Source organism: Micrasema longulum, unplaced genomic scaffold (genome assembly GCF_059751315.1).
Source record: "Micrasema longulum isolate JH-2025_06_02 unplaced genomic scaffold, ASM5975131v1 h1tg000059l, whole genome shotgun sequence".
In the NCBI taxonomy this organism is placed as follows: domain Eukaryota; kingdom Metazoa; phylum Arthropoda; class Insecta; order Trichoptera; family Brachycentridae; genus Micrasema; species Micrasema longulum.
Window position 1 is genome coordinate 286,233 of NW_028277266.1, and position 14,747 is coordinate 300,979.

The following is a 14,747-nucleotide window of genomic DNA, read 5'->3' on the forward strand; positions in this document are numbered from 1 at the left end:
ACAAAAAATGAACAATTTTTTTTTTTTAGATAAAAAAATCGTTGAAGCTCTTTAGCTCTTTTGTGAAGTTTTAATCTGATTTAGGGTTCAAAATAAAGTTGTGGTAAGTCAAGTAATGAAAAGAATAATATGTAAAAACGGTATCAAGTCACTATCATAAATGAGTTGATTAAATGTACGATTTTGAGCAAAACAGTAAATCGCCTTGGTGAAAACGACATGATAAGTAATGGGTAGTAAAAATAAGAATAAAAAACAAATGCGGTCCACTTAGTGTTATGGAGAAAACAAAAGCACTGAACACACAAAACAAATGAAAACTGCACTAATGATACAAAGCAGCTGAGGGACGTGCAGCCTATCTACACCCGTGACAAGCTCTCTGCCAGTCGAACAAGAAACCAAAAAAATGCTGACTCGCGAATTTCAAGAGAGATTGAACTTAATCATTGTATGTACATGGTCAAATGTGTTAAATCTTTTTGTATGTATAATACATCGCATGTGTAAGCCTTGGGTGTCAAAAACCAGTTGGACGTTTTATAATTAGAATGATGTCGGGCTTCACGGGAAGATGTTCAACAATAATTGTATCAATTGTAAGTACGTAAGTTAACAAACATCAAAAGTTTTGATTATATTTTAAGAACTAACCGCTCGTCAAAGTTCCTTCTAATGTGACATGGAAAGTTTATCTATCGGTTGATTAAAGTTTAAGGATGGCAAAAGCAAGCCAGGAAGAACTGCGTGCTGCTACATAGGCCAATTATCACTGGACCAGACTAGAAGTCAAAAAACCAACAAAGCTAGTAAGAAGGATTTGTTTAAACTTGACTCCGATTGTCAGGCGGAGTCTGTTTCGCATTCATGAGCAATCTGCACAGAGTCAAGCTATCCGACCTGCCCATGTGATGATGTTACTCCCCAAGGTGTCCCCCATCTGTTGATGCATAGCCCCTTTTTCAATTTACAGAGAACTCAAATGCGCAATACAGAAATCTGGATGAGGATTTACATTTTATTTATTCATTTAGTAACAAGCCATAAGGATTTGTCGAGAGAAGTAACATTACACATGATGGATATGGTTAAGGCAATGAAAGGTTCCAATGATAGCAGCACGCCAAATGCCGAACACTCTTCAAGTGGATCGGAAGGTCTGTCGACGAAAGACAACAGTCCGCCTTCTCCTGGCGAGTTTTTTTATTTATTTCCTCATCATAGATCAAACGCAAAGAAGTTACGTTAAAAGTACAACAAACATAAAAACTTTTTAAAGTTTTTCTTTCAAGTAAATTTAGAAGTATATATTATTTTTAAAGTAAAAAAATCACACCCCCAGAAGGACACTGTCGTAAGCCTTAATTTGGCTGTTTCGAGTTGTGAATGTAGTTCAACAACATTTCTTGATTTCTTAAAAGGACACTGACGTATTTCTACGATTTTTTATTAAACGAAATCAACCACAAACTTCAGTTTCCTTTTAAATTAATTTAGCTACAGTGTTTTTCTCATATTTTAACAATTAACTTATAGAAAAATAAATATTTGCGTTCTTATGATTTACCTAATATAACTCACTACTCACTATTGGAAATCGGCATTTAAGTTGGGGTAGACTGGGGTTCGTATCTCGGACCTCTGATCCGTGAGTTTGCAACACGAGTCACGTGACCACAATTTGATTTTTAATGTTTGTTTTTGCTCTCCAGCAAAATGGCCAATTTAGACATAACACAGTGTACTTCTGGGGGTGCAAAATAAATAGCTATGCCTTTGAAGTAAATATGAACCCTGTACATCATAAGCAAGGTAAAAAATAACGCAACTCTCATTTTGAAAAAAATAATAAAAAGTCTGTTTTGTTCGACTGGCAGCGCTAGACGGCTCCACACTACCGCTGCGTGTGGTGCGACATGTGGGGGTGGCCGTACTGCTGGGCCAGCGAGGGCGGCAGCGGCAGCGGGGAGGCGCAAGGCCCGTGCTGGTGGTACCCCTGCGGCGACACGCCCATGCCGTGGTGCTCCATGTGCTGGTAGCCCTGCGGCGGCCCGCCCATGGGCGAGCCCCCGTAAACCAACTGCCTTACTTTGGTCTCCTCGTCGGCGATGTTGTACGTCAGCTCCGTCTCCTCGAAGCCGGTGGCCGACATGCGCTGGTCCCCGCCGTGGCCGGGGCCCGCGCCTTGGGGCGGGTCCGGCGAGTTCAGGCAGGTCTGGATCAGCCGCTTGCCGGAGTCGGAGGTGATCATCGGCTGCAGTTTCCGCGTGGCGAAGGTGTACACGTGGCCGGTCTCGGAGGCGACCAGGAGCATCACTTGCGTGCCGGTCAACGTTGATAACTCGTATGCCTGCGAAGGAAAACGATATTTATTTATTTTTTTTTTTTTTTTGGGAAACCAACAGTTCTACATACATATTTGTAGTAAACAAACAGATATAGTGTATAAACTCAGAACTAATAACAGATCTCCACAAAGTACACAAAGTTAGGAAAGAAAATAAATTACATATTAAATAAATACATATAAGTTTTACACTTATAAAAATGATGTTTTTATGTATTCGTAAATATTTTTCAATAATCAAAGTATTTTTAAATATTTTTTTAAGAACAGTAAATTATTGTAAATTGGGCGGGATTAGGACAAGCATGTTTGAAGAGAGCAGCACTTAAGTTGCATACAAAAGTTTAAAGATATTGAACTCCGCGAAGTGCTTAGAATTATGTAGCACAAATCCTAACATCTTGGAGACAGAACGACTCACATTGACAATGTGACTATGAAACGTTAATGAGGTATCAAAGGTAACTCCCAGGGCCTCGATTATGATGGGAAGATAAAGACGTCATACCTTCACCTTGACGGTATAGTTGAAGATAAATTCTCTCTAGCGATTACAAAGATATACTACCGACCCCCCCATCTTCAAGTTTTGGGTAGGTACATCGATATGAAACAAGGGAAAGTGTACGTCACGGTACACATATCAACGCTCTAAAATGACATAGCTTCAGTATGACGTCGTAGTTAAAGATAAGTCTCCCGACCGACTACAAAGATGTACTACCGATACCCCTACCATCAAGTTTTGATAAAAGTACATCGGTTTATACCGACGGCTCTAGAACCCCTCGATACGTTTATCTACGCATTAAAAGTGTCCAAAATTGTATTCCACCGAGAAATTTTTCTTTTAATTATGATTTATTAAAAATTCTCATCGTTTTGAGGTTTCTCACTTTTTTTCTTAAAAGCCTATATGAGAGAGAAATAAGTATATTTTGAAGTCCAATAAAATTCTGACATAACTGTCAGTTTCTGAAACGAGTGGCTAGATGCAATGGCTAGACTAGCTAGATGCTGCCCTATTAACATACAAGAGCATCTAGCCGTAAAATGTTACCAATGTAAAAATATAATCGAGTTTTTATATTTTTCGGAGTGTACGTATCGAGGCGTTAAAGAAGCCGGCTTTTTAATCGCTCGGTAGATAAATAAGTCTTGTCAAGTGTCAAAAGTCTTTTAAAAATCACCTTCAAGCGAGCATTTTTTGCTTGAATTGGGATTTATTGGAGTTTATAATCGCTTTGAAGTGGGCACTTACTATCACAAAAGCCTATTTAAAATATAAATGAGAAATATTTCATATGTTAATGAAGTAAGGAACGCGGAGTAATTTTTGCGGTCGTTCATTGGTTCGTTTCGATCACATGATGTCGATATGGCAAGTAGTAGAACATACTGAGGAAGATACAGATAGTACAGAAGTTAAGTATACCGTCTCGATATATACAGATGAAGATAGCGCTCATAATCGAGGCACAGGTCTTTGGTTTCAAAACTATGTTTCAAAGAAATATAAGCAATTGATGAAACTTGCGTAAAAAACTCAAATGTTTGTACCGCGGAAGGATCTTTAGACACAAAGATATTCAATGTGTAGGATGTATGTAATATGATAAGCAATAACAATGTCAAGGTGAATAATGCCAAACTAAACGTCAGAATTATACGTGCCTACACAAGCATCTGACATATAATATTAACAGAAAGGACAAGAACTCAACATCACCAACATACATATGGTATAACTGATACAAACTGCAGTTTTTCAACAATTTTATTTAATGTTTTGAAGTGATCAGATAAAAACCCAACTATAAAAAGACTGCAGGCAAAAAAAGAGTCATGAATATTCCTATGAATCATCTGTCCGGACAATTTATTTATCTGACTTTTTTACCTTCGACATTTAGCGTCGAGTTCGTGCACAATTATCCCATTGTATGAGAGCACATTGTTAGCCAATCACCTGCTACTTTCTTGATAAAGTGTTGCAATATAAATAATGAAAAAAGACTTTACGTAAACATTATACCTAGCCGTATGAATAATTCACGAGGTCTCCGATGCCACCTATAGTAAAGAGGAGAAAATAACAAACGATAATAAAAATTAAAATAATGCCAAAAGGTCTGACCAAATTACGTGCTAATGGAGTTAACAAGGACGGTATGAATATTGATTTAATATTCTGCATGTTGACATATCATAAATACAGCTTTCGCATATAAAAAAAATAAAAATAAAATGCTTGCACGCTTTATTATGTACCTCTAATATTTCATTTACTTAATCAATAACTTCACAGGAAAATACGAGTATTTTTTCCGTATCGGGGAATAAAAACTCAAGACTAATGATCTGAAATCACACCAACAATGTTTTCAGTATATCTAAATGCTTGCAGGCTGGCTGGATTTTCTCCCTGGGGAGTTGTTCATATTTCAATTTGTTGCAACAGAGTGGCAAAACATTTTCGAGAAGGGAATATAAAAGTCTAGGCATTTACAGGGCTTATAACCTGTCATTGGCTGGTTTAAGTGGCCACTTTACACACTGTGTAATATTCACCGTTCTGCCTATGTTTGAACATTCACATTACCTCAACTCTTCCATCTGTTGACTTTTGTGAAGTAAAAGAGCTGAAACCTTTATCATGCGAGTGAGATTCATCCGGCTGAACCAATTCACCTACTAGGCAGCTAAGTTTTGTATTTCTGAAATAACTCCGCGTGTAACGTCAGAGGTTCATTTCCGCTTATTCTCATTCAGTTCTTCCCATTGGTCCAGAAGCGACAAGCAGACCGGAAATCTTCCATAGCTCTTAGATCATAGGTCGATTCACATGAACCAGTGACGTCATTCAAAGTAGTGCGTTTTTATTAAAATATTTTTCATTTATTCCGTACATTTTCAAGAATTTAATGCTCTTATTTTTACCCCGCGAAAGAAAGCATTTTTTGCATCCAATTTCCCGTAGGGCTGAAGTTCCTCATGGGACCGCAATGCGACAGAATGCTCTACGTAACTGCTAGTCATTGAGGGTATTTGTCGGATATCGTTTTAATTAAGTCAATGTACATTTTCACTCTTTCGGACGATCCAACAAACATTTGGTCAAAACACCCGATGTAAATATGGCAATTAAACGGGGAATTATATACGCTTAAGGGGCTAAAGACGGGGATAAATTAAATCATATTTGGTATGCCTGCAAGAACCTATTTATTTTTATCTGTAAGTACTCTGTATTTCAATATTTTTCCGTTTTCCGCTAGATGCTTAGTATTTTGGCGATTTCAAAGCAAATGCATAATTCAGGAATATCTATTTACTTGTACCCAGCATGAGATTTATTTAGATCAATAATAAATAAAGGTGGAAATTGTAAATTTAACGGGGAACGTGAAGCCACATGGACGTCGAGTCCTGGGAAAACATAAAAAAGGAGAGAAACAGGAATGCAGAAAACACAAACAGAAAATAGACGGAGCAAAACCAGATCTGGATGCGGAACGGAGAACATGTGGCATCTCAGGAGGAAGATTAGGAATTCTGGAATCTGGTATCTGAGTCACGTGCGGGGGATAATCTATGGAAGATGTCAGAATCCTGGCAAGAGAACTCGGAGACGATAACAATGCGTGTATTTATGCCCCATAGAGTCGCTTCGATCAGCTGAATCATTGCAGTTTCCAGGAAGCGATAGAGACATTCGATGTCAGAAAAAAGGGGAGATTTTTTTTATCCGTTTTTCTAGCAACCATTTTTTTAATAGAATATAAATGGTCGAGCTTGGAGGTAACGAATGAGTACTCGTTGCACTTGACCGGTTCTCGAGCACAAGAAGCTAAAGGAAGTATTTGGAAAAAACGATTGAGGTGGTTCACGAAAAAAGCGCATAACTCATGGACCAATTATGAGCATTTTTTTTATATTCTTGTAATCGTAATATTTTCATAACAAAAGGCATAATGACTATCTTACTATGGTAAATTATTTTTTAAAACGCAGATATTAAAGTGCCAAAATATACAATCGTGATAAATGTTTGATTTTTCAATTAAGTTTTGTTTAAATGTTTTGGTCCATTAAGAAGTATAGAAATTGAAAAAAATAATATTTTCAGGCGTTGCCTAGTATTAAGGTGAAATAATTCAATTAGATGAATCTCACCCGCATAAATAAAGGTTTCAGCTCTTTAACTTCACAAACATCAACAGATGAAAGAATTGAAGAAATATAGTTGTTCAAATATAGGCAGAATGGTGAATGTTACACAGTGTGTAAGGTGGCCACTTAAAAAAGTCATTGACAGGTCATAAGCCCTGTAGATGCCTAGACTTCTATATTACCTTCTCTTAAATGTTGTTCATCTCTGCTGTAATGTTAATTTAAGTTTTGTTTATTTTTCTATTTTTTTGCGAATAAAATCTATTTTATTACTGATTTACTAGAATCAAGAGCGTTTTTTTTTGCAATTTTTCAATCGTGTAAAAAACTGTGATTTACGTAATTAAAATCAATATAAAAACACTTAGTATTTAAACATATATAATTATTTTTATTGCCAGGTTTCTGAGCTATTACACACTCCTTTATAAAGATATTTTCAGGCGTTGCGTAGTATGTAGGTGAAATAATTCAATTAGATGAATCTCACCGGCATAAATAAAGGTTTCAGCTCTTTTACTTCACAAACATCGACAGATGGATGAATTGAAGGAATAAAGATGTTCAAATATGGACAGAAAGGTGAATGTTACACAGTGCGCAAAGTGGCCGCTTAAATTGTAACTTAATTTATACCTATATGTTATATACTTACTTATATATTATGTACATATTTATTATATTATATACATACTTATTTTATTTTATACATACTTAAAAAACACCCAAATAAAACAGTTCTTACAGCCCGTGTGACGAGTGATATGTTATGTTATTTAATCGACTTTTTTTTTATTTTTTATATAGGAACTGCTAGATCCTCTCAAGTATTCCACTATACCGCACTCCTTTGCTTGCTTGATTTATCCTTAGTGTTTAAGTAGAATATTTGTTTGTAATTTGGCTTATGTGATTTTTCTAATGTATAAATAAAAATTAATATTTAAAAAAACCAGCCAATGACAGGTCATAAGCCCTGTAGATGCCTAGACTGCTATATCACCTTCTCTAAAATGTTCTTTATCTCTGTTGTAATATGTTAAAGGTATTATTTACAGATAATTACAATGAGGAACTTCAGCCCTACGGGAAATTGGATACAAAAAATGTTTTCTTACGCGGGGTAAAAATTAGAGCATTAAATTGTAACGCAAAGTTTCTTGAAAATGTACAGAAAAAAATAATAAAAAATATTTTGATGAATACGCACTACTTTAAATGACGTCGCTGGTTCATGTGAATCAGCCTATGATCTGAGATCTATGGAAGATTTCCGGTCTGCTTGTCGCTTCTGGACCAATGGGAAGAACTGAATGAGAATAAGCGGAAATGAACCGCTGACGTTACACGCGGAGTTATTTCAGAAATACAAAACTTTGAAAAATCGTAGCGCCGATAATACGATATATAAAAATTAAAAAAAAAAATTTTTTACTTAGTTTAACCGTCTATTAACAAATATATTTTTTTTTTAAAAAGCACTGAACTTCCTCATTATATTTTATAGTATTGATAGTGTGTGCCTAAATCTTAAACATGATAATCATTCAATTTCCTTGCTACAAAAAAACATTTTTCTTTCATTTTTAACATACTCTGGGCCGCGATTATGAACGCTATCTTTATCGGTATATAACGAAACGGTTTTAAGTAACATCGATATTTAAGTAGGATAATGTGTATATTTGCATGAAAATTTAAAGTGTCTTCGTCGGTAACCTGTAATTGAACACGTATAGAAAAAAAATTTAAAACATATTCTACTTTTGATACAGAAAACTTAATTTTATTTTGTAGATAAACTTTTAGACAAATTTTAACATCCCACTATAATACGGACCCTGGTCAATGGTAAAAAGGGTACAAACCATGTTCCAAAAGACAAAAAAAAAACAATTTGAACTTAATGAGTTTAATGTAAATCTTCGAGAAAAATAATTTATTTTGTCATTCCTACATACTACTGGATGCGATACGATCCCACTTACTATTTAATGATGCACACTCCTGAACACTTACTCCCACACTAAAACACATAAATACACATCTAAACTTACTCTCATATAAATACACATCTAAACTTACTCTCATACAAATACACATAAACACATCCATTTGTTGTAACACAATTTAATAAAATGTTTGATTTTTATTTAGAAACATTGCTGGTCTGTCTTTAAACTATATTTTTTATAATGTAACTACATCATTGTCGGCTGTTTGTTTCTTTAAAATAAATAAATACTACTAGTGGATATTAAGGTTTTATTCAAATGATTTAGAGTACAGGTGGGTTTAAAGTTTTTGCCGAAATATCACTTCATTTTTCGCCATAGGACCTGTTGCTCAATCACAAATAACTATCGACGTGCTTAAAACATGCTAAGCATTTGAGCGATCACAATGAACAGTAATGAACATGCTTAAGTTATCGCAGTCATAAGTCAACGCTGGTGTCGGTTTGTTTTTTGTTTTCTTCGTAAATAAATACAGTTCATTGGCAAAAAATCGGCGATTACTATAAAAAATAATACAATATATTGCATTTGCCAAATAGTAAGGAATATCTAATGCAAAAAAATTAAAATTAAATTATAATTACTAAAGTGACTGCTGAGCATGATAAATAATAAATAAATAAATAAAAATAACAGTTATGGAATGTTTTATATATTTACACCGGTGAAATTCAAATATGTGATTGCGCGGCAGGATTGTACGTCGCGAAACGCGAAACGCGGTACGTGGCGGCCTCCGTGGTGTAGTGGTCAAGACGCTTGACTCACGCACGGAAGGTTCCGGGTTCGATTCCCGGTGAGAACACTAAAATTAAAATGTGATTTTTCTCAAGCCTGGGTGCTCTGTGATGTAATTCACCACTGTAATTAGGCCTCCTGGCCTGTTGTGGTGCAAAAAAAAAAAAAAAAAAAAAAAAAAAAAAAAAAAAAAAAAAAAAATAATAATGTAATGTAATGTAAATATTTTGATATTTGTAATTAGATGTTCAAGGATGTTCTATTGTGATCGCGAATACGATAAACAACTGCGGTGAGAAATTGTTATCACGTCGATAGTTATTTGTGACTGGGATAGGCATGAAGCGAGAAAGAATGGTTTATCACGGATTAACTGTGTAGAAAGTGTGTTTATATGAATTCTAGCGAAGTTTTCTCAGAAAGTTTAAGAATATTTTTTTTTAAATCCATGTTATATTACAAGAATCATAATTCATTCAAATATCTAATCGTGTATGCATGTCGCTGTCCGTAACACGAGATGAATACACATTTCCGTAACACTTTCGATGGAAGTTCGAGACGCACACAAAGCCGCGAGCTCACGTCCAAACAAATCCCGGTCGGGGGTCAAAAATAAAAGAGCAACGAGACCAAACAATACATGACAGATGAAAAAACGCACGCAGATGGCGATATATATATTGTGTATTATCTAGTTACCGGAGATCGTACAATGTGCTGGCTTGTAGCACAAAACGTAGCCGAGACGTGCGCTGAATTGTCGAGCGAAGCACCGTGGGAACTAAATCGTTCTCAATTACCCAATGTTACTATTATCGGCTGTCAGCTAGCCAGGACAATTGTCGCATTGTCGCTGTCGACCGGCCATTGTGGGTTATAGGCCGTTTTTGCGCAATCCAGGAGAGCGAGCGGAGCATTTAAACGAGGAATTACAGTCGGGACTGCCGGCGATCTAGCGACAAATCATACGATAGTGTTTTTTAGAAGAAATACGCATTTCGTAACGTAACCGCTAATGACCATTCCAGGATTCGATATATCTAGAAATAATTGATTGAGAACTGCGGTGATGCGAATTAAGCCCGATCGATTCTCTTACGAGGATCGGCGGTGTCTGAGAAAATTGATGAACAGGTAAATACATAATATAGCGGACCCGACAGACGTTGTCCTACCCGAACGTTGGCTTACCTGCTACTAGCTTAGAAAAATACTTTTCATTGATAAGTAGGTACCTAGGTACTTGTTCATGGTTGAATTCCATTTTTTTTTTTCAAATATGACATTCTTTTTACAAACGTCAAACTCCGGCCTTCTCACCAACAAAGGAGTGTATTTATTTGTTAAATTAAATATTATTTTAGTTTTAACAAAAACCCAGTAAAAATAAATAAATGGGTAGAAATCAAAAGGAATCTAAGGAAAGAATCTGATTCAGATCCACAAAAAATAAATGCTGTTTGTAAACATTCAAAAACAAACTTTTTTAATACACAAAAAAACAACATCTTTTAATTTTTTTGTAAATCCATTCACCTCGAATGCAACCCTGGTTGATCGATGAATAAAACATTTATGCTCCTTATTTATTTTTTACATATTAGATTGAAGATTGTAATATCTACGAACACGCGCAGCGCAAAGATCTATATTTCTCTGAAAACCGCACGTGAATCGGTTGAGCCGTTTAGGAGGAGTTCAGTGACATCACACGTTCAAAGGAATGATATATTTAAAGAATTAATACCTTCCTTCTAAAAACATTCAAAATGATAAATCAATCCCTATATCACCCTCACACACGCTTTTGTCTAATAATAACGTAAAAAAAATAATTGACCGGGAATGTTGCGTATCTATCTTAAAACGAAACAATTCAGAAGAAAATGGACACCAAGTCATTGGAACAATACGCACCATCCCGCGATAACTCCAAATCGTTTTCTTCTACTTTTTGATGGAAGCCTACGTAAAACCTTCATTTATGTAAAAAAGCATATTTTTTTTAATTGACGACATACGCCTTCATCCACTCACATCTTCAATTCTACGATAGTTTTACATCATAAAAATTCATTCCCAATTGAATCAAAAGAATTTCTTATTATTTAATGTTGCCTTCAGAAAAAAAAAAGACTTAATTGTTTTGATATTGTTAGTAGCTTATTTTTCAGTTAACAGGTTTCTTATTTTATTTTTGTTTTTTATTTTATAATATAAAAAAAATATAGATCTTTGTAATTTTTTATATTTTATTGTTTATATTCTTCTTATTATTAAACATTTATATTAAATCTCAAAGTAATAATTCGCTAGAGAAACCCTTTAGTTCTACTGCATAGAACAAAAGCGTTCCAAATTCTTTATTTGGTTTTTAGTTTAACAACGTACGTGTAATGGACAGTTTCAGTTTGCGCTTGCAATTCTCTACCTCAGTACCAACGTCCCGTTATATTGCTGTAAACTGTAGCTAACTTCGTGGCGACTCGTCACAATAGTTCTTCACAGGTCGCAGTGACGTCAGGAGCTTGCATAGAACTGACCCCCACCACTAAGAATAAGAACTTCGTGGTTGATAATCATAGAATGGTTTTTGTCCGTATGGGCGACTCTATTTTATTTTATTTATTTATTAACAGACATTGTCAATTTATAGGGTTTTAAAATTACAATTCATAGGGATTTAATATTACAATAAAATAATAGTTAAAAACAGTTTTTTAAAAAGAAAAAAAGCATTGACAAACATAAGGGACATATTTAGTGCAAGTTTAAATCGCTGTAAACTTAGCCAGTGGCGTATTATCACTCTAAGTATAATACATGTAGCTTTAAAACGGGTAATTTTGTTTCTTATAAAGCCGCTAGGAATATTTAAATAACATGTCAAGCATTTTGTGTGTATTTTTTTGCCGCGGTATTTCGATACTGAACTGATAATGTATACGTGCAATACTTTTTTTATTTTTTCACTATCATCCACACCTGATACATAGGGCACTGCATTGGTACCTAGTATCTACAGAAATGCGGATAATCTTGATATTTTTTTTAACAAAGCGATCAGTCGTAATTGAAATTAGAAATCAATTTATTATTTAAACTACAGTCACCTTCGCATTGAATCATTTGACCATGTCTTCTTAAACAATCAGGCAAAATGTATGCTTAGGAAAAAAAGCGAATTGAAGAGCGGAAGGTTCGTAAAGAGCCGTCGATCATTTGAATGGCAAAAAATGATAAGCGGTAGGCAGATGAATAGTAGAAACAAGAAACGCGTGTTCAGATTTGCAGAAAGCGGGAGTCAAAGGTGGCAAAATTATCGTTGTGTTGGTTACTTAAGTGGTAACTTATTTATTTACGAGCTGCATCTCAAATTTAGCAATATATTGCGTTAGATTTTTTAGATGTAGATTCATTTATTTATTAAAACACACACTCAATGTATCAACAGCTTTTATATAGAAAAAATAAATTGTGCCTTTATTGGTTGACGACTTCGCTCTGTGCATTGTCGTGAGAAATGCAAAAAGAGAGCCGAACAAATAAATGCAGATCAAATCCATCACAAAATATACGCTATTCACTAGTGTCGCTCAACCAGTAAAGATGAGAATCTCTCCAAAATGTGGACAATAATTATGTCCAACCTTCACACACGATGTGTGAAATCAAGATAAAAAAATAGGATTCAAAATTTAAATAATCTCGGAGCCTCAATAATCACTGTGTATTGCTAATTAAAATATGAATACCAGGTAGTTGCAAAATAACAAAGGCATTTTCTCGAAATAACAACGATATAACAAACTACATTTAAGCTTTTACACGTTTATTCACGAATTTTGTCTGTCACAGGCGGTCTTTGCTTTTCAAAAATGCCCGGTCTGTCGTGGTATTGCCATACTCGAATTTTGACGTACCAAAAAAAATTATTCGGACCCGTGCTTAGTTACGCGCTGCTTAAGTGGGGCAGCATGAAATATAATCGTTACAATAAGTCGATAAAATAACATCACATCTCACTCGTCACATGGACTGAAAAACAGTTTTTTCCAGGTGTTTTTTAAGTGCGTACCTATATGTTTTATGTATTTTTTAAATCATTAGAAAGAGCATTGTAGAACTTTATTGCTGTATACTCAAAACTGTTTCTTTTTCTGTTAGTCCTTGGTTGTTAGCAAGTTAAATTATTTGACGCACTTGTATTTCTTTAATGTTTATTGTAGTTCAAATTTAATTTAATATTTATTTTATTCTTTTATTTTTTTCATCTTAAATATCATCATAACCTTTTTTGTGTAAATTAATTAATCTAAATTGAGCATTTTTGTTATTTTATATAAATCTGTAGTTCGAGTATATTAATTAAAACTAAATATGACTCTAAGTTCTTTTAACTAATTCTTGCATTTATTTACTATATGGAAATATTAAAGAATTGTACATCATTAATTTTGACCTTTTCCGTTTCCCTTATCATTATTATTTATGGCATTTAAACATACTGTTATATACGAATTACACTGGCTACGTTTTCTACAGGGGGTGGAATACAAACTCGGTTGGCTTATAAATAAGTCACTGCACAACTCTGCTCCGGAATATCTTAGCAAAATATGCATTCCAGATGAACAGGCTGACAGACGTTTTACGCTTATACCAGCTACATCTACGGCGAGAGGAAAATTTATTATACATCTACGCAAACGGCGAACTAAATTCGTTGAACGCGCATTTGCGGTGGCATGGAATGTTCTTCCAGCAGAAGTGCGAAACTGTCAACTTGGTACACCAATGCAGTGCCCTATGCACCATTAGGTGCGAAGAGGTAATGATAATGATGATGACGTTCCAAATATGTTTTTTGAAAATAAGTCATTTTTGCATTTCTTGGTAAACATTCCCTTAAAAATTTCGTAAGTGTATTACTGTGCTCCTCTCCTGAATCACAATAGGAACTTACATACCAAGATGGAATAATGAAGATTATCACATTCCTAGCATCTTTCTATCACGAAATTCTTATTATCATAATAAAATGTATACCAACACACTGTAAGTAGATATGAATTCATGTTCAAACTGTTGATATACCACTTTTGATTTATGATAGTCTAGTTCAGTTCAAACAATGGAATGGAAGAATCATCACGCTCTGGCTGTATTTCCGAATGTGCGAAACATTATTTATTTATTTTTTAAATTTTGTTCGTACAAAATGATGTTTTTTTTATGTGATTGCGAATGAACATCTTATGGTTTGTTCTCGGTATCATATAAGGTTTTGTCGCGATCAATATTTGTGTACTTTCGAGGGCCTTGTGTGCAAAAACTATAACGATTACAGAATATCTAAAACTTTGGCTGGATAGCCCGTTTCGTCGACAACCGGAAATGTTTTGCCGCGAGCGGACGAAGATTGTGAGAGGACGTCACAGCGCTGCGCGTGGTGCTCTAAATTTGGG

The 14,747-nt window shown here is 34.8% G+C and overlaps 1 protein-coding gene across 2 annotated transcripts in view; it reads right to left on the reverse strand.

Annotated features, from left to right (window-relative positions):
- The window catches only part of bs (serum response factor blistered), a 318,284-nt gene that overhangs the window by 268,000 nt on the left and 35,537 nt on the right, over positions 1–14,747 (reverse strand). For both annotated transcript variants that reach the window (XM_088230062.1, XM_088230054.1), the window contains exon 2: positions 2,090–2,350. In XM_088230062.1, the coding sequence (XP_088086188.1) occupies positions 2,090–2,350 (261 nt within the window). The remainder of the gene's footprint in view (positions 1–2,089; positions 2,351–14,747) is intronic.